The sequence below is a fragment of the Pongo pygmaeus genome, chromosome 15 (genome assembly GCF_028885625.2).
Source record: "Pongo pygmaeus isolate AG05252 chromosome 15, NHGRI_mPonPyg2-v2.0_pri, whole genome shotgun sequence".
Lineage (NCBI taxonomy): Eukaryota > Metazoa > Chordata > Mammalia > Primates > Hominidae > Pongo > Pongo pygmaeus.
In genome coordinates this window covers 68899375-68924882 of record NC_072388.2, presented here as the reverse complement: position 1 = coordinate 68924882, position 25508 = coordinate 68899375, and the positions used below count along the sequence as shown (strand labels likewise).

Genomic DNA, 25508 nt, shown 5'->3' with positions numbered 1-25508 from the left:
AACAAACCAGGAGCATGTGACACTGAGTGGCCTTGACCCAGAGAACTGGCACCTTCTCCCGTATGCTGGGTCTCTGTCCCCTCTGACCCTCAGAATAAAGAGCAGACTTGGGAAAGAGCAAAAAGGTTGTTTGGCCCTGCTTTTTGCTCTGTGAGTGTCTATGGCTCAGGTGAACTTATTACTGGCCAACGCCTTCACACAAAGTCCCTTTTCCATAAGGCCTGGCTCCTGCTAGGCACCTCTTTGCAAGCCCTCAGCTATCCACTAAGAAGGGCTCTGGTGCTGATGCACCTGGACAGAACTGTCCCAGGTCTTGGTTCCCTGAGTCACAGAATGTCAGAGTAGAAGGAATCCAGCAGCAGCTCAGAGCAGAGGAGCGACTTTCACAAAGTCCCAGGCTCATTCTGCTGACACCCACATCTCCCCAGAGGGGTCTGAGCCATTGTGGAAACTGCCATGCCTGCTCCAGCAGGTCCTGGCCTCCTGAAGAGGAGCGAGGAGCTGGGGGCAAGCACATCAAGAGCTGCCCCCCTCCACCCCCGCCCCGAGATGCTTAGGGCCATGTGACTCTGTGCACGCCCCTGAACCTCTCTGGATCAGTCTACAGCCTGGGAGCTAGAACCACAGCTGTACAGCTTCTGCTCTGCCTCCCTCTCAGAATTGCCTTGAGGATCCACTGAATTCATGGAGGAGGAGAAAGGGCTTTGAGGAGTGTACAGCGCTGCAGAACCCAAGCCCACCCATTGGTCATGTGAGCCACAGCTCCATGTCCCCTGGGTTATGCCACTATTCCTTACAATTGAAGAAAGGAGAGCGGACATGGGGTGGGGTGGGTGTGGGGTGGATATCGGTTTATCCAATTTTACAGAGGAGGAGACAAACTCTAAAAGAAGGTGACAGCCCCAAGGCAAGCAGGTGGGAAGCGGCAGAGCCAGGCTGCTGACGTCAAATCCCACCTTTCCTCCGCTCCCTCCAGCAGCCGCTTCTCTCCTTGCTGAGTAGAAAGGTCAGCACATCTAAAAAGGAGGTGCACAGCGGTTCTGCCCACCAGGCTGAGATGTGTGAAGCAAAATGGACAGCTAGCCGTAACCAGCTCTTTTTCATGGAGGCTTATGTGCTAATCCTGTTACCTAAGTCCTATCAGTTAATCCTCAGAGCGACTTTATTTGAGAGTGATAAAATTATCTCCATCTTAGGATGATGAAACTGAAGCTTGGAAATATCAAGTAACCCACCCAGGATGGCACAGCTTCCGCGTGGCAAAGCGAATTCCGACCTAGCTAGTTGCCTCCAGAATCATGCTCTGAGCCACCAGGGAGGATGGGAGAGAAGAAGGCTGAGCCCCAGGCAGTTGGCATCCTCAGACAAGGCAAAAGAAGAGCTGATAGTTCTGAGAAAAGGAGGCACTAGACCCCACCTGCCTCACAGGACGGTGACAATGATCCCAGTGAAGGTGCTTTATAAATTGGGAAAGTGAAGAAAGAGGCATGTTATGCAGAGAATTCAGCTCTCCAGGGAGGAGTCTGGTTGGTAAAATATCTGGGTTTCAGTGGAATTTCCAAAAATTCAGTCCCTTGGACCCAAAACTCTACTGGTCCCCAAGCTCGGCATCCTTCCCCCAGCCAGCTTCTGTCCCCACCTAGCATGCAAGGCCCTCGCAGCCCACCAGGGGGCACCGCACAACACGGGATGGATGACCGACGCATAGGCTCTGCTCCCGGAGCCCCTGCACACCATGGACCACAGGGGCTTTTCTGCCCCCCTGCAGAGCAGAGGGATAGAGCGGGCAGTTCTGAAACTCATGCCTTCATTCCCGGACATGTTCCTCTACCGCTACCAATTTCTTTTGTGCCTTCACTATGTACCAGGTACCTTGCTAAGTTCTTCACACACATTATCTGATTACATCCTCACCAAATCGTTGAGGTAGGTACTATAATCTCCACTTTGCAAATGGGGAAATGGAGGTTTAGAGAGTTTAGGTAATTTGCCAAGGATTAAAGATCCGGTAATTGTCAGAGCTGGGATTAAAATCAAGCCAGGCCCATCTGACTTCAGGGCCTCTGCACTTACTCCAGCCCCTACTTGTGCCTAATCATGGTATCCTACACTGCTCCTGGGCCTCTCAATAGTGGTCCATCATCCCACAGGCACTGCCTGCCTGGAAACTGTGGGCTTCCCAGCTCAGGTTGCTGGTGGCACCCTCACCCCCTGCAACACCTCTACTCCTGCCCACACTGCCCCCAGGCTGGTCTGCTCCCCCTCTTCCCCAGACTCCCCCACTGGCCACTCCCTTGGCTTCACCAGGCAACCAAGACTGGCCTGCTCACACAAGGCGACATCTTCAAACACACTGGGGTCCTTCTCCTGGAGGGGACAGCAGTCTAGCCCAGGAATCCTGAGGCTGGGCCAAGCGCCAGCAGTGGTGTTACCTCACATGTACCCTTGAGCAAATCGCTACTCCTCTCTGGGCTAACCTTGACTCCTAGACTGCAAAATGGACTAGAGGACCCACAGAGCCTTCCAGCTCTGGGCTGCTTGGGTCCAGAGCAGTGTGTCCTGTGGTGTGTGTTGAAATGGAGAGTGGGGACACAGGAATCCTTTCTGCCTCTGCATAGGCTTTAAGTCTACTTAGCCTCCACTTCACCCCACCCCATTGATTAATCCTACATACCGTCTTCCTCTTATCTCAATGTTCTACTCTCCCTCACTCCATCACACTCATACACACATATATGCAGACACATGCACAGACATACACAGACATATGCACAATGCATGCACACATATGTATAGACATGCACACATAGCCATACTTAAAGACATAAGTGTAGACCATGTACAAACAGACACAGACATGAACACAGACAGGTGCACACTCAGGCCTACCCACGGAGACATGCACAAACAGACACGTGTATATACATTCAGGGACATGTCACAGACACGGGCTTTCTGGCCAGACTTTCCATAGTCCTACCTTTGAGGTGGGGGGTTCAAGAGGGTGTACTGGGCCAAGAAGAATGACAGTTGCACTCCAAAGCACCCTACGGGCCTCTGTGGGCAAAGCTATGAGGATAACTGAAACTAACACTTGTCCGCAGCTGAGCCTGAATTGAGGAGGAACATCCAGATGACCAGGAATCCCTAAATCTACATTCTACTTCAGTTTTCTCTGGATGCTTCTGTCAGGTCCTGTGTGTCAGCTGGGACTGGCAGACACCTGGTGCCTGGAAAGGCTTCAGAGGAAGGCTAGGAGGAGTCCCTGAGCTCGGTGGATCTGAGCTCACCACACTCAGCCATTGCTTGGCTTCCGTGTGCTGTGCAGACCAGAACTACTAGCACGGGAAGGGGGCCGAAGGCAGGGGCAGTACAGAGCATCATCGCTCAGCCCAGGAGTGCCCCTGGTATGCCTGGGGTCTACATTAACACTGGATGGTCTCTTCCCGACATTGGCCATCTGCCTGTGCTCTGCGAAAGGACCACAAATTCCAAGTGTGTCAGAGCATAATGTCACCGGAAGGGGCAACCCCCTCATCCATTCATTCCTTCACTTATTCATTCATTTAACAAGGACTTAATGAACTACCAGGTGCCATGTACTATGCTAGAGGTTAGGAATTGAGAGAGAGAATCCTTTTGGCTTCAAGGGGTAATCAGAAGAGCAAACTGCAACACAGTGTAAGTCCATCTTATGAAGAAGAATAGTAATATTGAACTTCTATTGAGTTATTTCAATTTCTCAGGAACTTTGGGAATGCTTTCACTCACTGTCCCATTTAATCAGCACAACAGTCCTATGAGATAGACTCTAGCATTATTCCCATTAAGCAGGTGAAGAAACTGAAATGCAGAATGGTTCAGTAATTTGTACTGAATTGAAATCCAAAATGCTTCAAAATCCAAAACCTTTCAAGTGCTGACATGATGCTCAAAGGAAATGCTCACTGCAGCATATCGGATTTCAGATTTTGTGGATTTGGGATGCTCAACCAGTAAGTGTAATGCAAATATTACAAAATCTGAAAAAGTTCCAAATGCTTCTGGTCCCGAGCGTTTCAGATAAGGGACGCTCAAGCCGCATGTGGTGAAAGAGTGAGGCCAGGACAGAGGCAGGGTTTGAACCATTGACTCATTGCTGAGTCCTGGAGACTCAGAGTACTATGGGAACAGAGAAGCATCCACATCAGACAGGCATGCCCAGAGTAACGAAGTCACACACCAGTAAGCCCCAGAACCAAGGCCAGAAACCAGCCATGGCAGGGCTGGCGGTGGGGAGTGGGTCCCAAGCCCAGGTTCCTATGGGAACCCACCCATTTCCCATGCTACTCTTTGGGTTTACTCTGACAACTGAGGATCAAGGAAAAAGCCTTTTTGTCTTCTTCTGCTAAACTCTCTCCTTAGGAAATCTCAGCTTTTCCAAAGCTTCCATTTCAAATAAGTCAGCATCACCCAAATCTGCATCTTCAGACCCTTCACCTGCATTACAGAGCCACTCATCCTTCATATGCATCCAACTCAACGTGTCCAAGCCATACTTGGGCACCCTCTACATCCTTCTATACCTAACCTGCTCTTCCTTCCATGTTGCCCATCTCAGTGAGCAGCCCTGCCTCCAGCTGAACAAACCTACCTTTGTCCCATACCCAACTTGATCTCCAATCACCCACTTCTCTCCATCCCCCTTACCCTGTTGTGTTTTCATAACTTGGCCCTCCATCACTCTAGCCTGGACTGTGCCACGCCTCCTATTGGGTGACCCTGCCTTGCTCATTTCCAATCCATGTCCCACCCTGAAACCAGAATACTTTTTTAAGAAAAACTGATACTATCAATTCTCTGAACCCCTTCAACAGCTTTCCACTACCCTTATAAAGTCTAAAGTCTTTCACCTGAATTTAAAAACTCTCCAACTTCACCTTGCCTCTTGTCACCACCCTTGCTCTTCCTATCACTGTTAAAATATTCATTTCAGTCACACAAACATCCTTCAGCTCATTGAAAACTGTTTCCTCGCCTCCAGAGCTTCACTCCTCATTTGCCTCGGCTTAGAACACACTCTTCCCTCTCCTGACCTCTCTGCTTGGCCATCTCCTACTCATGTTTCCAATAATGGGTTAGACCATGGGTTGGCAAATTTATCTGCAAGAGACTAGATAGTAAATATTTTAGGCTTTGTGGGCCATGTACAGTCCCTCTTATATATTCTTCTTTCAAAAAAAAACTTACAGCTCTTTACAAATGCAAAAATCATTCTTAGTTCACAGGCTGTACAAAAACAGGCCACAGACTAGATTGAGCATTCAGGCCATTGTTTGCTGAGCCCTGGTTTAGGCATCGCTTCCTTCACAAAGTTTTCCAAGGCTGTCTGTCCCTTAGTGTCTTGGGTGCCCCTATATATGTTGCTACAATGCTCTGCACTTGCCCTGCTGTGACAGAGCTTACTAGATGTTCACCAGAATTCATGCTGTTCTCTTCTTGGGTTCCCTCCCCTAGTTGACTGAGTTCCGGCCAATGAATTATGACCAGGAATGTGTGTCATTTCCAGGGCTGGCCCATAAAACCCAGCCTTCCTAGTGACCGAGCTCTGGTCAGTGAAATACCGGCAGAAATGAGTGTCATTTCCAGGACTGGCCCATGAAACTCCCTCACATGCACTGCTTCATGTCTACTCCATCTGGTTGACTGAGGATGGAGATGACCCCCAGAGTAACCTTGGAAGCCACATGATGAAGATGGCAGAGTCACTCTCAGCCTGGATCCCAGAGTGACTGCATAGAGCAATCCCTGCCCCTACTCCTTCCCCTACACACACACACACACACACACACACACACACACCCTACAACCTGCGACCATGCTGAACTACTATATGGGAAAGAAAAACTTTCCACTGTATCAAGCCATGATGTATGGGCCTACTTGTGACTGAAGCCTGGCCCACCCTAGCACACTCTCACAGCATGTATCACAGCTCATGTGATTGCTTATTTAAGCTCTGTCTTCTGTGCAAGGATAGGGACCTTATCAGTCAATTCCACCAGTGTCTCAAACATCTAGCATGAAGCATAGCACACTTCCAGCAAATAATTGATGAACAGATGAGTACCTGGGATCTCATTTATCAGAGAGCCCTTGGTCCCATGCCTGGGTGGGGGCAAGAATTGAAAGGCCAGGAGCACAGGGGAGAGCACTCACCTTCTTTGCTAACACCCAGGCAGCCCTTCAGCTCAGGCAGTGAAATGACCTTGTCTTTGTTCAGGTCACAGTAGTCGGTGAAACGCCGGGCACATTTCTTGGGCTTGGCTTTCTTCTTCACATAGCGCTTGAAGGGCTTCATCTCCCGCTTGTTAATGTCGTTGCTGCTATTGCTGTCCAGCTGGCTGAAATACCAGTGCACTACCCGCTCCTCCAGGGTGTGGCTGGGGTCTGGCTCTGAGAACCTTGGCCATGGACAAACACCCCCACCCCAGAGAACACCACTCAGGATCTTGCAGGAACCATCAGCCCTGGTACGACTGCCCCCAGAAAGTCAGGTAGAAATGGCTCCTCCAAGCCAAAGTCCACCCAGAGCAGCTCAGCCTGTGGCAGCATCAAGCCATCCTCTCTGACTCAAATCCCAAGATTGGACCATTCTTTTCTCAGGACTCCCCAGGTGTGTAATCCTTATTACACAAACATGCCTCGCCCTCTACCAAAGCCAGAAATGTTCTTGTGCATGTTGGGTGCTCAAGACAAATTGGCTTGATCTAATTCGCTGAATAAACCAGAGCTGGAATCCAAATTGTCCTTCCGCTGGCCTAGCACTCACTGCAGACAAGCTGCTCATCACACGTGAACATGTGCCCTGGGGTGGACTCACTGTGGGGAAGGTGCTCTGAGCATCCACTGTACGCCCAGTGCCAGTCTGGGCCCTGGAGGGTGCACCCCTGGCCTCAAGTGGCTCACTGTCTCTATGAGACAGAGCCAAAAAGGTGAAAACAGTCATGACGACTGAATGTGGGGTGTGAGGTTCCCATGGTCCATCACTGCTGGACATCCAGTGCAGTGGGAATTGAGAGAAGAAAGCAACTGGGTCAGACACAAACAGAAGTTCCAAAACTGGAAAAGCCTGGACCTACTGGGGATGGGTCTCTCCAGCCTGAGGTTTTAGTCAGGGGGTCTGGGGTGGACCCAGGAAGCCACGTATTCACCAACACCGCCAGGTGATTCTGCTGAGAAATGCTGGACTAGAGTCACCAAGAACACTTCCTGGCATCCAGATGCAGAGTCACAAGCACGTCTAACACAGCTCCTCATCAAGTTACAAGGCCAACATCTACATCTACATGTATAACTGTATGTAATGGCCTACTCATCTATGTTATTTACTTAACTGTGTCCTATTTTCTCCCAAAAAGGAGTCAGGGTGATAACTACTATTTACAATTTTTAAAGCCAATAATGGGTCTATTACAGAGGGGCTGCCTGGGTTCACTAACCGGGAGAATGGAACCCCATGAGCCCCATGGCTCCTGTTCCCAGGGCTTGGCACTCAGTGAATGTGATCTAGGCCCTTGTGCAACTTCCCCCGGGGAAGGAGAATAAGGTTGACGTTGGGAGTCCCACACATTCACATCCTCAGTGTGCAGGGCACTGGGACAGAGCACATGACTACCAGAGGTCAGAAGAGGGGCAGAGGGTTCACTGTTCCAGAGGGATCCTAGATCAGGGTCCAAGGCCTGTCTGCACATTCTGAAGCTGTTCCTGGTGGGAAAACTATTCAAGGCACTTGTCATGCCACCCTCTCTTCTCTGGGGTTTGCTGAGTTTTCCAGAAGGGAGATAATCTCTGACCCCTCCCCTGTGAACAAGCCAGCAAACTCTCTCCTCTTCCACCCCACCAAGTAACGTCCAAGTTCAGGGAAAAAGAAGTTCCATTATGGGGGGGAAAAAATGCCAGTCAGCCATCCCTGTTAGATGCCTATTCCTAATTAGCTGAATTTCAGTCTTGGGCAGGTACTCCGGGCATCCTGGACTGATTCCAGGAGGACGCAATTAGTGGATCTGCCAAGGGGACCTCATTGTGACAGGTTTAACTCAGACAGTACCTGGCGGAAGGTGTGAGGGAGCCATGGAGAGCTGCCAGCTGCCTCTAACTCTTAGGAAATCTGCTTAGTCTGTCATGGAAACCAGGCTCAGGAGGTCTTTGAAACAGGCATGAAGTTATTCACTGAAGAACTCAGATTTTGTCTCTGCCAGCATACACAGTATTCTGGTGTTTTCCATCTTTCCCTATTTTACCTGCAATATTCACTCTTAAGACGGCCCCTGCAGTGCATACCAGCTACAAAGGCAGAATATTTTGTTGGAATGCTATTGGTGCAGGTAAGGGAGTGACCTGCCTGTCCCTGCCTTTCCCCAAACAGCAGGGAGGACACAGGCTGTGGAGGAGAGACAGAAGGCCCCCTAGGAAGGAACTCAGTTCTCTCAGGCAATGGGGGAGGCAGTCAGGGACCTTCCCGCTCAGCCCTCCCACCAGGGAGCCATGAGAGTTCCAAGGCAAAGGCAGCTCTTCCCTTAACCTTTAGGCTCAGTATAGCGTAATGTCTACCTAGAGGCTGGAATAATAAAGCCTCAGTCGCTGAGACGGGAAGGGATGAGGTCATCCCACCCAGAGGCCCTGCCAGGGGAGGCGCACTCCCTCCAACACGTGTTTCTGGGGCTCCCGCCTGTCCAGCTTCAGCAACTCCATTGACAGAGCTCTGCCACCCTCCTTTGGGCTATTTTGCAGCAAGAAGCAGTTCTTCTTCTGACTTTACAACCTCCAAGAGTTTCCTTCCATGCCTGAGAGTGACCATCATCCGACTCCTGCCCCATTCCCTGCCTTTCTTCTGATTTTCCCTTCCTGACATCTCCTTGCCAGAAGAACAATATTTTGACTCTCTTCACTCCCATCAAGGCCTCCCAGTGCAGGGCAGCCACAACTTCTGATTGCTGCCCCCGATCCCGCCTGGCTCCCAGCTGAGCCACTGGGCTGAGATGTGCAGCATTCACTTCCTCAGGAGAGATCCTCTGAGCCCCTCCAGGCAGTGCCTCTGGGCTCCCTCTAACACTGGCATGACTCACAGCCTGCCCTGTGAGGCCCCAGGGTCCTGCTGCCTTCCTTCCTCCTTCCCAGCTAGCATGATATTCTCTGCTTCTGAACTCCTTCGGCTGCCAAAACAACCCTCAAACCCCTAAATAAGAGAGCCCTACCTCTACCTGTAAGCTGGGTAGCCCTAGGGTCATCTTTGGAATCCAACACTTTGGCCATGCCAAACTCCAAGTACATTAAGAGCAGAAAATTTCAGCTTTGAGTCCATGAGGGATTGTGAATCCTCTGAGAGCCTCCACAAAGATATGAGCTCTCTCTCTAGAGAAATAGACATACACAGAGAAGTCTGCAGATTTTAGGAGATTAATGGACTCCCTAAATCCATTCAAAGTCCACGGACTCAGGTTAAAAAAAAAAAAAAAGACAAAAACAAAACAAAACCAAACCCTTGATCTAGAGGAACGGAGGCTCTAGCCACGGCCCAAGAAGAGTATTTAAGCATGATGCTTAAAGAAGAAGATGGAGTCAGACAAAAGACAGTAGCTGGAGGGGTTTGGGGATCGTTTCCCTACTTCCAACAATACTATTGAAGGCAATGGATTTAAAAACTCTGTAAATCAAGTTTCTGGCCTGGCAACAGCCTGAAGTCACAGATGAGGTTGACAGCAGGTACCCACTATGCTTTGTACAAGCTCTTGGCTAAGACTTAGATCCAGCAGGAGTCCTAGCATAGCAGTAAGTGTGTGCAAAAGAAGACCCAAGAGGCCTCTGTTAACTGAACAGAATCTGAGATTTTTCCTGGGGGAGTGCTGGATAGGCATGGAGAAGGGAAGCCTCCCCCAGAGATTCAGGAATCTCTCAAGCAGTCTTTGCTGGAGACTTTCCATCACAGTTAGACCCCCTCAACCACAAAGCCATAGCCCAAGAAAGCCCAAAGCCTTCCCCCTTCCCCTCCCAGCTCCAGGCTTACACTGGCCTCAGGTTCCCAACCTGTCTCACACAAGCACACATATATTCCGCTGGAGGTCAGGACTGCTGAATTCAAAGCTGCTCATCAGGCAAAGGCTGAGGACCTAAGTTAGAGGGAGCAAGAGCTCCTTAGGATCAGTGTTAACAGCACTAACTTGTCCACACTTCAGACTTCTCCATGGGTAAAGTTCTACTTCTACTAAAAGGGCTCACTGGGTAGGTATAATATCCAAGTTTCCTTGGATATGGTATGAACAGACACACCCAAATGATACCAGATTCCAGATTTTAGAAGACTATGGTTCAGACAACATGAGCCAAATAACGCTGGTGTCTGCCCTACCTCTGGGCTGTTTTTGTGACTGTCCTGTTGACTTCTGCCTCCAGGGATGAGGAAACCCACTAGAGCCAAGTTCCTCCCCAAACTGGCCCCACGAAGCCTTCTCCCAGTTTCAGAGGTGGCATAGGCTACCCTTCTCCCACAGCACTTTCAGTTTTGCTTCTGCAGCCTCAGCCCCGCCAGGCCTTGGCTGCAATGCACAGCTGGAGAGCCAGCTCCGTTTACCACAAGGAAACCTGCTTTGGCCAAGATCTCGGGCCCAGTTCTGCTGTCCTAAGCAGTTTTAGAGAAGTAAGGCGGGACGGCCTGGAGGCACTAGCCAAGCCAAGCAGACCAACTGAGCCCCGTCTGGAGTTGGGTCCAGGCCCCGCCAGCTGTGCGGGTGCGGCTGGGAAATGCCAAGTCAGCCACATTCCAGCCTCTTCCTTGCAAAGCCATCAACAGGCAACCACACTGGGCAGAAAGGAGGAAGCCACAGTACAGTTTCCCCTCGGGGGACCACGTGAAGGGCCAAGAGGCTCACACAGCCCTTCCCACCTCCCCTCAAAGTTGACTTTCCCTAGGGGAGGGTGGAGCCAGGAGAGGGTTCCCCTGCTCTAGAAGACTCTGCCAGCTGAGATCTCAGAAATCTTCCTTTGGGACTGGTAAATGCTAATGGGTGCTGTGGGAAGGCTGATCTAAGGGGGAACACTGCCTCCTGGAGCCCTGGCCAGAGGGGCCAAAGGGATAACTCACTCACACAGAAAACATTCACCAAGAGGGACTATCAGCCATTGATATTTGCAATGCACACCCTCCCATGCACCTGCCACGGAGTTTTCACAGACACCCCATTCTACTCTGCCTATTTTTAGATCTTTGTAGCACTGTTTTTTGCTAATAAATCAGGCCAGAAAAGGGAGTAGATGCCTCCCACTCTTCCACTCCCTGCATGTAGCAAGTCTTGAAATCCTATTGATTTCTTTACAAAAGCTTCAGCAAATCATCCCTTTCCCACGGTCCATGCCCTCATCACCCTTCATGCTGACACTTGCTATCATCTTCCTGCCTGCCTTGCTCCCCTCCAATCCCGCTTCCATAGTGCCATCAGGATGACTCTGCAAAAATGCCCACCTAACCCTGCAGCTCCCTTCTGCCCTGCATCTTGACTCCCAGGGCCTGGCACCAGCTGGGCTCTGCTCAACTCTGCAGCCTCATCTCCTACCTGCCCCCAACCTGACTCCCAAACATAAACCATACTACTTCTTACAACTCCTTCCACACTTCCTACCCTGTTCACACCTCACTACCCACATGGTCCCCTCTGCTGGAAGCCCCTTACCCCTGGTCCATCTAGGTCAGGCATTTTCCCATTCGTAAGGGAAGATGGGGCTCCACTGTTGCTCCCATGGAAAGCCTTCCCTCACATGCTCTGGCTCCCCAGGGTACCTGCAACACTTTCTCAGCCTCTATTATCCTACCGACTTTATACTGCAGTCATATGGTTGTTCTGTATCTCCCTTCCAGGCCAGAAACTATCCCCTTTTCTTTAGATGCCCCAGAACCTAGCATGGAGCTCATACCATGGGTGAGTTGAAACGTGAGAGCTGATGCAAAGCCAACATCTCCATGCCTGACAGGAAGTAGACTGGGAGGAAGGCACCTTTTTTCTGCACTGTCCAAACATCTTCTATCCCTTTTTCCCACTGTCCCCAAGTGAGACTGTTTCCCTGGCCTCAGCTGATGTCCAGCTTTAACTACTAGAGTCTGAGAGGATAAAGGAGGGATCAGATGCAACTTCCTTAACCTCATGCCTGTAGCCCCAACTCTGCCTGAATTCCACAGCCAAGGCCGAAACTCAGAATGCCTGGATTTCCTAATTGTCTTCGTCAGTCCTGTTCCAGACATGCTACCTGACCTCCAGCTGCCCCATACCTCTGCTCCTCCATCAAACAAGAGGGACAACTGGCCAGGGTCTGTCTGCATGACATTCCAAGTCCCTGGGTCCTGGCCAGGGTACCCTCGGGCCCTGGTTACAAAATAGCACCGCAGTAAACTTGACAGCTGGCTCCAGCCTTATACTTGGTCTTGTGGTGGTCAGTTGACCCTCTGATGTGTGCCAGAAAGAGGTCTTATCAAGACAGGGATCCATCCATCTATCCCCCATCCCTCTAGCTATTTATTCATTTAACATATTTTACTGGGCACCTACTATGTTCCAGGCACTAGTCTAAGCTCTGGGAATACAGAAGGGAAGAAGACAGAAAATGTTACTTCTCTCATAGAACTTAAATTCTCCTTGGGTTTAGGGAGACAGATAATATATCAACAAGCCAGCAAAATATCAGACCATGATATATGCTAGGCTGAGTTAAAAAGGGGTGCTGAGGTACAGGGTGAACAGGCAGCTCCTACAGATTGAGTGGTACTTGAGAAGGTGACATTTAAATAGATAAGCAGGGGCCAGTCATTGGAAGATGGGGAACTGAATTCTAGGAGCAACTGACATAGAGGTCCTGGAACAGGCAAGAGCTTGACTTGTTTGAGGAACCAGAACTGAGGAGAACCAGTACCTGGAACATAATGGTGGGAAGTAAAGGAATATGTGAGGAGAGGTGGGGCCAGCAAAGTTGTCCTGAAGGGCCAGCCCAGGTCAGAGTTAGGGCTTATGCTGAATACAGTGGGAAGATCTGGAACAGCCTTAAACCCTGTTACTACACTGGTAACCCTGACAGCTACCTTCCTGGATAGCAGTTTCTCTCTTTCTTCTCCCTTTCCCCACCCACTTCCTTGATTTCTAAACTATTTCTTGAAGCATCTTGTCTATCTTTTGATTAAAGTCCATCCTCTAGGTAACATAACTACCAAAGGCAGTTCAAATCTTTCATTCCCATCAAAACCAAGTATGGTCAAGCTAATATGAGCTTAAAATGAAAAACATGTTTTGAAAACAATTTTTTTGAAAAACCTCTTCCAAGTCTAAATGACACTTAAAATAGAATGGAAAAAAGATCCTCTTCCCTAAGGACACACTGATATTAAAAAATTATAAATTTCTTAGCTTTCATTGCCTGTAAAAATCCCTTCTGTCTGTCATTTGAGGATAAGGCACAAATCCTACCTTCCCCTGGCAGCAGGGCCCATCTGCGTCCCCCACCTGCAGTGGAGCCCATGCAGTGCTCTTGGGAAAGCAACCAAGGGGAGCTTGAAGTCCTGCCTCCTTAGGACTCAGGCAGAACTGCAGGTGGGACCCCTGAGCTGGGGGGCGGTGCCCGGAGCCTGCAGGAAGGTGTAAGTGGGAAGCCCCCAGACCAGAAACTTTTAAGCCCATGGACCTCCTTTTTTTCCTTTTTCCCTTTTTCCCTCTCTTCTAAACATAAATATGAACATAAAACATAAATCTTTCATGCCTGTTTTTGCATGAAACAACAGGTATTTTTTTCATATTCTAAACACAAGTAACATCAAGGCCAACAACACTGCCTTTTCAAAATTCACCTTCTCCCCTCTTCTTGGAGATCTGGATGCCGTCCTCTCTATCTCGGAGACTGAGCAGCTGAGTGCCACGGGCCGCCTCCAGCAGCTCCCGTCTGTGGGCCTGTTGAACCCTGTCTTCACCTTTCTCAGACTTAGTGCTGTTCTCCTCCTGGAGGAGTCCTGGCCCCCACCCACAGGGGCGGCAGAAACAGAGCCACAGCCAGAAACCAGCCTCAGAGCTCACGGGACCATGGGGGGCTCAGGGCAAGCACCCCGACAAGCAGTTTCCAAGATGGGCAACCACTGCACTCACTTTTTTCTTTTTTCTCCTTTCGTTTTTTTGTTGTTGTTGTTGTTAATTTTATTGTGGTAAGAACACTAAATGGGAGATCTAGCCTGTTAACAAACATCTAAGTGTATAGCACCGTGCTGTTAACTATAAGGACAATGTTGGATAGCAGATCTCTGGGACTTATTCATCTTGCTTTGCTGAAACTTGACACCCATTGGTTAGCAACTCCCCAAACCCCCGGCAACCACCATTCTGCTCTCTGCTTCTACACGTCTGACTGTTTCAGGTACCTCATGTACATGGAATCATGCAGCATTTGTGCTTGTGACTGGCTCATTTCACTTAGCATAATGCCCCCAATATAACAGGATTTCTCTCTCTTTTAAGACTGAATATTACTCCACTGTATACATATACCGCATGTTCTTTATCTAGTCATCCATTGATGGGCATTGAGGTTGTTTCCATGTCTTGGCTATTGTGTGCACTCACTTTGATTTGATATAAAATTGGGTTTTCAAAATGGCTGCCTTTGTCTGCCTCAGGATGCAGAAACGTCAACAGGTCTGCTTGGAGCCCTAAACTCCTACCCTAAACACATACCACACAGTCCTGCCAATCACCACTGAGGGAGCTATGCTGGGGTCCTTCCAAGGCCTAGGCTTGTTCTCTTTGTGGCATTCCTTGTCTTATGGATAACAGCTCTGCCTCTGGGCAGATGCCGGGGGACTAGCGCTCCCTCCTCAGTGAGCCATATAAGTTCAGAGGCAGGCTGCCCATCCCTGCCAAGCCTAGGGTACCTCCCCTCCTGCTGTAAGGAGCCTAGACACTCCCCCACTTGTCTCCGCCAGTCTCTGCTGTGCTTCCCCCTCTGGTTTCATGAGCAGAAGTCTTACTCAGCATGTCTCACAGGACTTTCAGGATCTGAGTCCTGCCCACCTCTTCCATCTCACGATTACCACTCTTACCTCCTCCGCTTCCTCCTCCTCTGCCTATCCACCCCAGCCCAACCTAACTGAACCACAGATATGCACTTTCTTGGAGCCACAATATCCTTTCCTTCTCTCTGGATGGCTTTCTCTTTTCTTTGACCGGCTAAGTCCTACCTATCCTTTAAAACTCAGCTCAGATATCACCTTCTCCAGGAAGCCTTCTCTGACTCCTCCAGACTGAGTTAGACAACCATTCTCTATTCTTCCACCTCTGTCCTAGCACTCACCACAGATTTTGTAAGTATCTATCTATGGTCTAGTATCCCCACTAAGCTGCATCCTTTGAAGGTGGGACATGCCTCTATCCCCAGATACCTTGTCCTTAGCCCAGTGTTTGCTGTGTCTTCCATGTTCAAAAGGTGGTAAGCGGATGGATGAATGCATGCATGCATCTCCAACCGACTGGTCTAATGGGCCCAAACTCATGAGTGCCAGCAATGCTGGTTACTGGGGAGCATGTGCATTTCAGCCTCACATCAGGACTGCCTCAGCTACCACCTCAATTCCTGACCTGAGCTATATTTGGCTATATGAGTGTCCAGTTCCATTGCCAAGAGCTCCTTGGAATTCTCAGGATGCCAAAAAGGCATTTGGTTCCTGCCTTCTAGGAGAGAAGAAAATTGCAAAGTGCTTTGTGCTCCCTCTCTGCCCTCCCTGTCCCCATGATATACCCATCACCCTTCCTGCCATTCAGAACTCTCACTCCAACCCATCACCTTCTGAGATTAAACAGCTGGAAGTCCCAGACAGCCCTGGACTTTCCTATAAATCAGGTAACTAAAAGCTAGGGACAAGCAGCTCCCAAAGAATAGGGAAGGTAGAGGGGCAGGAAGATTTTTGACAGAAGGCGGGTCAAAGCTATGGGTACATGGTTTCATGAAAAAGATCAACTTCCAGCCCTTGCCCTCCCCAAACCCTGCCAACTCTCCCACCCTCCCTCAGCATCTGAAAAGTCAGGGAGGGGCCCCACATTTTTCTCCTAGGCCTGATTCCTGCTCACATTCTCACCTCCCACCTCCAGTGGGCGCTGCTGAGTTAATGGCCTGAACCATGTCAGTGGTGAGAGCATCCAGTAGGCTGGTGATAAACTCCATTTTCTTCCCTTCTGGACAGCCTAAAAGATAAAATGAGATTTGAAGGTAGATGCCAGGTAATAATCAAGTCAACAGCTTTCTCAACTACCATCCTTTCCTAAACTTCTCAAAGCCCTTCTTGTCCAGCCAAATCCACTTTAGTGACTTGTTTACTGATCAGATGAGTCTCATAAACTTCCATAGTTCCTTTACCCATACCCCACAAAGGACCATCAGACCAAATAATGCTTTCAATTTTCTTCCATTCCACACGTTTTTGCTAGACAGCAACTCAGGCACCATGTTAAACGCTAGAGATACAGAGTGAACAATACAGAAGGTCCTTATCCTTGTACAGTTCACATCTACAGGGGAACTCAAGCTAAAAGCCAAGCAGTCATCCTAAAGTGAGAAAAATACTGTGCTAGGGGTAAGAACTAGGGGCTGTGGGAGCACAAGGGAGGGAGAGAACCCCCAGTGGTCAAAGTTGACTTAAGTACACCTACCACCGGATCCATCCAAGAGCCTCCTCCTTTTTTCACTTCCCTCCTCATCCATCTTAGATTATAACTACAGCATCTCTCTTATAAATACTCCCAAGTCCTTGTTCCTTTTTTCCTCCTTGTATTATTCCAGGAAAACACAGTAAAGCACAGATGAACCTTCTATAGATACGCCTTTTCCATGTCTACATCACGTAGCTGGGGAAAACACCACCACACAACTGGATAAATGGGTGTCCTATAAAGTCATTATCACCAGCACCAAATGGGCCCTCTACACTACTCCCAGTGCTCCTTTTCAAAGCAACTCCACACAGAGATTAGCAACTAGCTCATTCTCTTCTGTCCCCAAATCCTCCAGGTCTCAGGTTCAACACTTGCTTCTCAGAGAAGCTGTGGAATCTAAAGCAGGTTCTCCCTGCCATTCTCACAGCACGTTCTGCTTTTCCTTCAGAGTACCCACCACGACTATCTATAAATGCCTGTATTCATTTATTCATATCCAATCTGTCTCCTCCACTCTGTAAGTCTCATGTCAACTTTGACCACTAGATTATACCCAGTGCCTGGCACATAGTAGAATCTCAATTCACATTTGTTGAGGGGTTAGCTAAAAGGGGTACCCTGGCCACCATGACTCCATTCTTGTGATGGAGTGATTCCTACAAACCTCGTGTGGAAAATCCCTGACTTTTAGAACTCTCTGCTTTCAGTTCTCACTTGGAGTCCTGATAGGTCACAGGAAGGTGGCCCATTTCCCACCAGCACTAATCTGACTTTGTGCTGTGCAAAGACAATAAGATTCCAAGCCACCAATATTTAGTAATTTTACTGTAACTTGCAGGTAGAGATTGCTATAAATAAGGGGAAACCCGCACATTAGCCATTTGGAGGTACCAGGGCCCTGCCTATGTGTCTTGTGTCACACTCCATGGTCGTCCTGTGTCACCAGGGGTCGTCTGCCTCTTCAGAGCAAGCAGCAGACACTGTCCACATTGCTCAGGACAGCCCTTCCCTATAAGCTATCTTATCCTCACAGCTCTGGAAAAAATAACTCGCAGTGCTCAAAACATTGTCCTCATGGACCTCAGATGGACAACGCATTGTGGAATTGCAGACAGGATCTTAACCCGATGACTACATTATAAAGACGAAGAGGCACAAGGAAGAGAAGCAACGTGCACAAGAGCACAGAGCTAATTAGGGATAAATCCCAGACCGGGATGTAGATCCCACGGCTCCTGGCTCCATCTTACACATGGGGAAACAGACAAAGAGGAGACAGCTTCTTCTGCATAATGAGAGAGTGGAGAAACAGAAGGAGGTGACGGTGCCGGCAGCGCAGCATCGTCTCCCACCTGGTAGCTCCCTGTCCTTGAAGGGGTCATCCGCCTCTGTAGTCTTGGCCCTGGCGTCGCTCTCACAACTGGGCATCACGTAGCTGGGAAAAGAGAGATATGGGGGGGTTGGGAGGGGCTGGCAACTGAGCCTACTTCAGTCACTACTGCCCAGCAATGATCTATGTTGTCACCAAGCCTAAAGCACCAAGGGCGGGCAGCATGATATCTCTTGCGCTGTCCGGCAGCTACAAGGCAATCTTAGCATCGATGTTCCCATTGAGACATGTTCAGGCATGTCATTTCAACCACTCAAGCATAATAACAATGATACTTGAGCTGCACGCAGTATCTTTTTTGACCCATGGAACCTAGTGGCTTAGAAAGGGCAATAATCTCATCAGGAAACCGACGTTCAGAGAGGTTAAGTACTGTTCCAAGGTCTTAAGTTAGAAAGAGACAGGCCTGTGACCAGAATCCAGGTCCCAGGGTCTTTCTACCAGAAACTCTTCTACTCATTGAAAACATTGCTCTCCCAGGCACTCATCTCCCACCAAACCAGAGCAGGAACACTGGGAGATGCCAGCATGGATAACAGCCAGCAGCTGCATTTTTCCCAGGACCCAGCCCGGGGGGCTTACCGTGTGGAGGTCCCAGGCAGCGGGCGCCCTGTGTCCACCAGCACACACCAGCAGTAGCCAGTGGACTGGTGGCATTGCACTGGCTTATAGAGTCCCCCAGGGGCACACTCAGGGATGACAATACCCTCACGGGGATTCTGCCGGGCCTCTTCCAGGGCACTCTGCCTCTCCTGGTCACATGAGTAGACTTTCTCTGCAAGAGAAGACATAGCCTGTGGTGACTATCACTCCTGTGATTTAACATTCCTGTCTTCTGTGCCCAGCATCCAAAGTAAGTAGCAAGGACCAGGCCTGGACCCAAGGAACTGTTGAGCTGCCCCATTGATGAATTACCACAGAGAGCTGTCTCCCATGCCAGCGCATGCTGAGGGGGCTGGAGGTTCAGAACCTCCCTGTGGCCATCTCTGCTGCCAGCATTCATTAGCATTCCCACCAAATAGGTTCAACTGCAGCAACAAGCCAGCCCAGGGACTCCAGGGATGCCCCGTCTCAGAGTGGCAGCTTGTCCCAAGGGTGGAATATCTCACTGTTTTCAGAGTGGCTCCTGCTGATGCTCTGTCTATGGGCTGCAGGAGAGGTGGGTGCAGGAGCCTGGCTATCCTGCAGGCTGATGCAGGAATGCCTGTGCATGTAGACCTTTCCAAGCCCAGACACAGCAGGATGGAGCCGTGGCCATCAGCCTCATGTGGAGTGATGCTCGGCACCCAGGAGGAGCAGAAACAAGGTCCAGCCTTGGCTTCTCCCCACCCTCCAACGCTGCTGGACAAAGTAGGCCGAGTGAATTTCAGTGAGTTACACAATGCTGCTTCCATCCAATTGGAGAGAAAACAGGCCCAGCTGGATGGTGTCTGCACTCAGCAGCCTCAGGAACACATAGGCATGTCTGAACAGCCAAACCTGGTTTCCCCCGAGCCAGTGCCCGGCTGAGACAGTGCATGGTACCCTGTGTCCAGCATGGCCAGCTCCAGGGCATCTCACATCTGCACAGCCACTTACCTGAAAATTCTTCCCAATCAACCACTCAGCCTGCCTGGCTTCCCTTTTTGTTTTTTTTCTGGTTTTGTTTTTGTTTTAAGTATTAAAAATAAATAGTGTTGGGTTTCTTATTATAAAGAAGTTTTAAAAAAGAAACTTTGGAAAAACCTATAATCCTGCCAAAGTTAAACACTGTACCTTCCCTAGATTTTATGTACATACATACATGGAAATACAGGTGCACACATCTACTTTTTTGATAACAAAAGAATCACATCATAAACCTGTACTATTACTTTATTTTTCATTTACTCGTTTATTTACCTACTATATATTTTTCATACCACTATTCTACAACTGTTCTCTTGAAGAAGTTGACAGGAATGTAGTCTTGGGCACCCACTGAATGTTTACAGATTGTTACAAAAATACCCTTCTTAAGAGCAAAGAACTTGGTATCAGCAACCTGGAGAACCATGCTGTGCACTGAACAACAGCACAAGCGATCAAAATAACAGACACTCAACTCCACTTTAAGGAAGCCAACTTCGTTGAAATAATGGCTCTGTTAATGACACACATATAGGTAAAGCACGCATGTTTAAACAAACCATAGGAGTACACAGAGACACAAAGTAGCTCAATGTAGTTTTACAGAGAAGTCAGATGATAGAAAAACAATGCTATGTCTCACTGCTAGGAAAATGCTCAAAAACAATGACCTGGTGATTCTCATTGCAGGGTAAAAATATTTCCTTAGGGACATAAAAATATCTGAGGGCCACGAGGCAGGCACATATAGCATATTCACTATTAAAATAGAAAATGTTATTTTGAATTTGGGAAGAGAAAAAAAACTACTGTTTTCATAATGCAAATATAGAAAAGCTAAACAGAATCTCCTTGGCTAGAGGAAGAGGAGTTTAAAACAGCTGACAGACATCAGACTTGGGATTCTGCCTCCAACTGTGACTACCACCAGAACAGCATCTAGAGGCAGGAAAGAGACAGAAACTGAGCAGGGAGAGGGGCCTTGGGAAACCTGGCTTAAAGATCCGGCATTTTGACTTCAGCCCCTGGCTGGGAAGGTGCCATGGCAACTTCAAGGGGATTATGCAAGAATTTTTCAATAGCTCCCCCAACCCCAATTTGGTAGCCTTATTTTCCTACCTCGTATTTCATGCCATGAAAGAGGCAATAGAGGAGCAAAACCAAAGGAAAACAGCTTTTTACTGGCACCACGTTCATGTAACAACCTCTGACAGAGGCTTTAAATTAAGACTCTCCAGGCCAACCTTCTAAAGCCATAAATCACACTGAAAGCAAGAGGCAAAGAAAGAAGGGGGGAACTTCCCCAGGGGCAGAGCGAATAATGAACCTGACTTCACACCACTGGGGGTCCCGAGACCCTCGGAAATGTGGACAGGAGCCATCTAAGAATAGGCACAGACTCGTGGTTTGGGCCCTGTTGATGGATTTCTGGAAGTCCTTGAAGGCTGTTCTGAGCTGTTTATAGTCAGTGTCTATGAAGTTCCATGGAGAATAAAATCATTAAAATGCCAGGCTCAGTGGCTCATGCCTATAATCCCAGCATTTGGGAAGGCTGAGGCAGGCAGATTGCTTACCCCACGAGTTTGAGACCAGCCTGGGTAACATAGCAAGACACTGTCTTTACAAAAACAAAAAACAAAAAACAAAAAGTAGCCAGCGTGATGGCGCATGCCTGTAGTCCCAGCTACCCAGGAGGCTGAGGTGAGAGGGCCACCTGAGTCCAGGAGGTTGAGGCTGCAGTGAGCCATGATCACGCCACTGCACTACAGCCTGGCCCACAGAGTAAGACCCTGTCTCAATAAAATAAAATAAAATAATAAAAATGATAAAGCTCACTAATTTGGAAAAATGGGGGATAGCAAAGAATTTTTTAAAAGCCTGAATGCGAGGTTTATCACTTTTTTATTATTTTTATTATTGATTTACTACTTCATTACAGTATCTGCAAGTCCAGGTGCCTCTAAGAAAGAGACAGAAGTGATTTATCATAATAGCACTAACCCTCTGTGAAGAGTACACAGAGAGTTTGTCTTACAGCAAAGAGAAAATCTCCCTTAAAATCATCTTTACAACTAATAACAATAAAAACAAACATTCATTGAGTGATATGTGCCAGGCAATAGACTAAGGGCTTTACCTAATGAATCCCTTTGCCCATGTGAGGTAGGCACTATTATTACGCCCATTTTGTAGACAAGGAAGCTGAACATTGGAGAGATTAATGGATTTTCCCAAGTTCACTCAGCCGGGAGACAGAAAGGCTGGGGGATCCTGACAGTCAGGCTTGACTTGCTAACCTCTAGACAGTGTTGCCTCTAACCATTTGCTCTAGGAGACAAATAAATTTATTTTTTACAGTGAGCTCTTCTATGTCAGTGTCTTTGCAGACTATCCCAAATGTGCTGCATTCAAAACCAAATGTGCTGGACACAGCACAGCTTCTTCTGACCAATGATGTCTTCTTGACCTAAGCACGCTACAAATCTTGTACCTGGATATTTTTCTCTCTTTGCCTCAGAAGCGGAAAACTTAAAACCAAATTTAACTCATCCACCATTGCAGAACTCTAAAATGAATAACAATAGCTAACATCTATTTGAGTATTTACCATGGGCCAGACTTGGAATTAGGTGCACTATTTGTATTAACTCACTTCAAACTCATTACAAGCCTTTAAGGGCAGTGTTGTTATCCTCATTGAACAGAAAAGGATGCAGAAACACAGACTGGCTGAGAAATTGGATGATCATAGAACTAGGAAGTGGCAGAGCTGACATTTCAGCACTGGCTGGGTGCTTCACCTCTGCAAGATCATCTTCTTGCCACAGGCTAATCTGATTTTTATCCTAACCTATATTTTTCTTTTACTCAGTATAGGTCATCTCATTACAAAACAGTCCTCACTGAACCGTGCCTCCCTGTGATCATGCCCTTGTGTGGACCCCTCCACGTGGACTCTGGTTTGCTTTGCCCAATAGAATGTTAGAGGCAATGCTGATGTTGTGTGTCAGGCCGAGGCCTCAAGAGGACTTGCAGCTCTCGCTTTCACTTTTGTGGAAGCTGCCCTGAGATCATCACAAGGAAGCTGGTCTCGCCTACTGGAGAACAAGAGGCCACAGAGAGGAAAGGGAAGCAGCTCAGGTCACAGCGAGTACCAACTGCAGATGTGAGAGGGAGGTCACTTTGTACATTCCAGCCCAGCTGATCCTCCCCCACCTAGATGAGTCCAGGAGTAAATTCAGGTAAAACAAGTACCCGGCCAACCCACAGACACATTAGAAAGAATAAATTATTTTTATGGTAAGCCAGTACATTTCGGAGCAGTCTGTTACACAGCAGCAGATAACTGAAACATCTAGACCTCAACTATTCATCAATTTACCCTGTACGTATTTTTGTAGCTCTGTAAGCCCTTCAGTCAACCAATCAATTATTCTTGAAGGGCTTCTCTAGAGGTTATGGGTCACGCAGATGCTAATCAGTGAGTACCACAGGGCATAAGCTTATTCCATATCTGAGGACCCAAATTTGTAACTCATCCACCATTGCAGAACTCTAAAATGAATAACAATAGCTAACATTTATTTGAGTATTTACCATCTGCCAGACTTGGTACTGGGCAGTTTGCTTGTATTAACTCACTTCAAACTCAAACAAGCCTCTAAAATAGTGTTCTTCTTATCCTCACCGAAGAGAGGAAGATGCAGAAACACAGACTGGCAGAGTCATTGGATCAAGATCACAGAACTAGGAAGTGGTGGACCCAAAAAGCCAGACCACCCATGGGGCCACTATCATCCTCTGTCCTTCTCAGTTACCTAAATCCCAAATGCGTCTTAAAATTCACATCTATCAGTTTTCTTAGGTACCAAGAAGTCCCCTTCCAGAATGCAAGACAGGGGGCCTATTTCGTGGGTCTCTTCATGATCATGGGTTCAGAGAGGGAGCTCCCCAGAAGTGAACACACACTGTTCTAAAATAATCTCTGCTCAGGAACATTCAGGGAGAGATGACAAGATTAGAAGGTCTGGCCAGGTATCTATGAGAATGGGCCAGGACCATCTGTAAACACCTGGAAGCCATAAATGGAAGGGGAGAGGGAACAATTAGGGCTGTCCAGGGGGGCATGGAAATGCATGGCCACACATACACACACACGCCTGCCCCTATAATCCTGTCCCTCAGATGGTGCAGAGAAGAAGTGAGAGTCAGGTCATTCTGCACTTGGGAATGAGTGGTTAAAGTTTCACTGACAAACCTCTGACTGCCTAAGAGAAGAAACACAATAGAAAAAATATCCAAGCAAACTGCCCAGTACCTAGTCTGGCACATGGTAAATACTCAAATAGAAGTGAAACCATGTCCACCCCTTGTCACCAGAAAGCACACAACCCTGTCCACTACTAATTGCACATAGCAAAGAAGGACCAAAGTCCAGCAAGAGTGGGCAGGGCAGAAGACAGGAAAGGAAAAAAGAGGTTGGACCAGACAAACATGAACCTTGTCTCCAGGCCCAGGGCACGGGTTCTTTCACATCCCACCAAGAGAGGACAAGACTGGAGCACAGCTCTGTTGGCTGGGACTAGCCCAGGCCTCTGTGCCTCTCAATTACTCGTGGTGATTAGGAACAAAGAAAAGCATGGATAACCTAAATCCTCAGCTAATCCCCAGTCTTGATTTTAGCCCAGAGTTTAGTCTTTTATCCCAGAAACCTTTTCTTCGTCATCATTTTTTTCCTTTCTCTTCTTTTTTTGTTTAAAGCAAAAATGGCCAAAAAACATAAACATTACAAGATTTGAGTTTCAGATCTTTGGGCTGGCCTTTCTTTCTAGACACTGCCTTCCAGAGGAGGAACTGCTGAAGAAAGGAGCAGACAGAAAAGCTGAGATCCTGGGTAACCCAACACCAAAGCACCTTCTGCACATGCAGTCAGCAGTTATTGGTAGGCCAGCTATGCTGTAAGCTTTTTGGAGAAAGAACATGGGAACCTCATGGTGATGGAGGAAGCGGAAGGTGAAGGGGGAGACGGGTGGAGAGAGCAGACAGTAGACAGAGAAGGTCTGTGTCACTCAGGGTTCTGCAGAGAAAGAGAACCAACAGAAGACAGAGACAGGTGTATATGTATGTGTGTGTGTATCTTTATATCTATTTGTTTTGGAAAGGCTAGCACAGGGACAAGTGCTAGATATCTACAGATTATAGATACACACACATATACATAGAGAGAGAGAGAGTGATATTTTAAGGAATTGGCTATATAATTACAGGGGCTGACAAATCTAAAATATGTTGGGCAGGCCAATAGGCTAGAAATTCAGGTAAGAGTGATGGGGCATCTTGAGTCCAAAATCAATAGGTCAGGTCAGCAGACTGGAAACTCAAGCAGGATTGCCATGTTACAGTCTGGAGAGGGAATTCCTTCTTTTGGGGGAAAACTCAGTCTTTGCTCTTAAGCCCTTCCATTGATTGGATGGGACCCACCCACATTATGAAGGGCAATCTGTTTTATTTGAAGTCAATTGACTGTAAATGTTGACCACATCCACAAAATACCTTCACACCAATATCTAGATGAGTGTTTGACCAAACAACTGGGCAGGATGGCCTAGCCAAACTGACCTATAACATGAAGCATCGTAAAGTCCATCTGAAAAATAAGTGCAAGAAAAAAGGCTAATCTTACAGAGAACCATACGCAGAAGAAATGAAGAAGAGTCACAAGCCATAAAAACATGGACTGGGAAGATGCCTTGATGAATGATGCAGTCTTCCCAAAGAAAGAATCAGAAGCTCTCCCAGTGGAG

At 48.1% G+C, this 25508-nt stretch overlaps 1 protein-coding gene across 4 annotated transcripts in view; it reads right to left on the bottom strand.

Annotated features, from left to right (window-relative positions):
* Positions 1-25508, bottom strand: part of SMOC1 (SPARC related modular calcium binding 1) — a 148504-nt gene that overhangs the window by 2706 nt on the left and 120290 nt on the right. For all 4 annotated transcript variants that reach the window (XM_054449026.2, XM_054449028.2, XM_054449029.2 and 1 more), the window contains exons 8-11: positions 18679-18871; positions 18059-18141; positions 16133-16238; positions 6199-6443 (exon numbers count right to left, since the gene is read on the bottom strand). In XM_054449026.2, coding sequence (XP_054305001.1) covers positions 6199-6443; positions 16133-16238; positions 18059-18141; positions 18679-18871 — 627 coding nt within the window. The remainder of the gene's footprint in view (positions 1-6198; positions 6444-16132; positions 16239-18058; positions 18142-18678; positions 18872-25508) is intronic.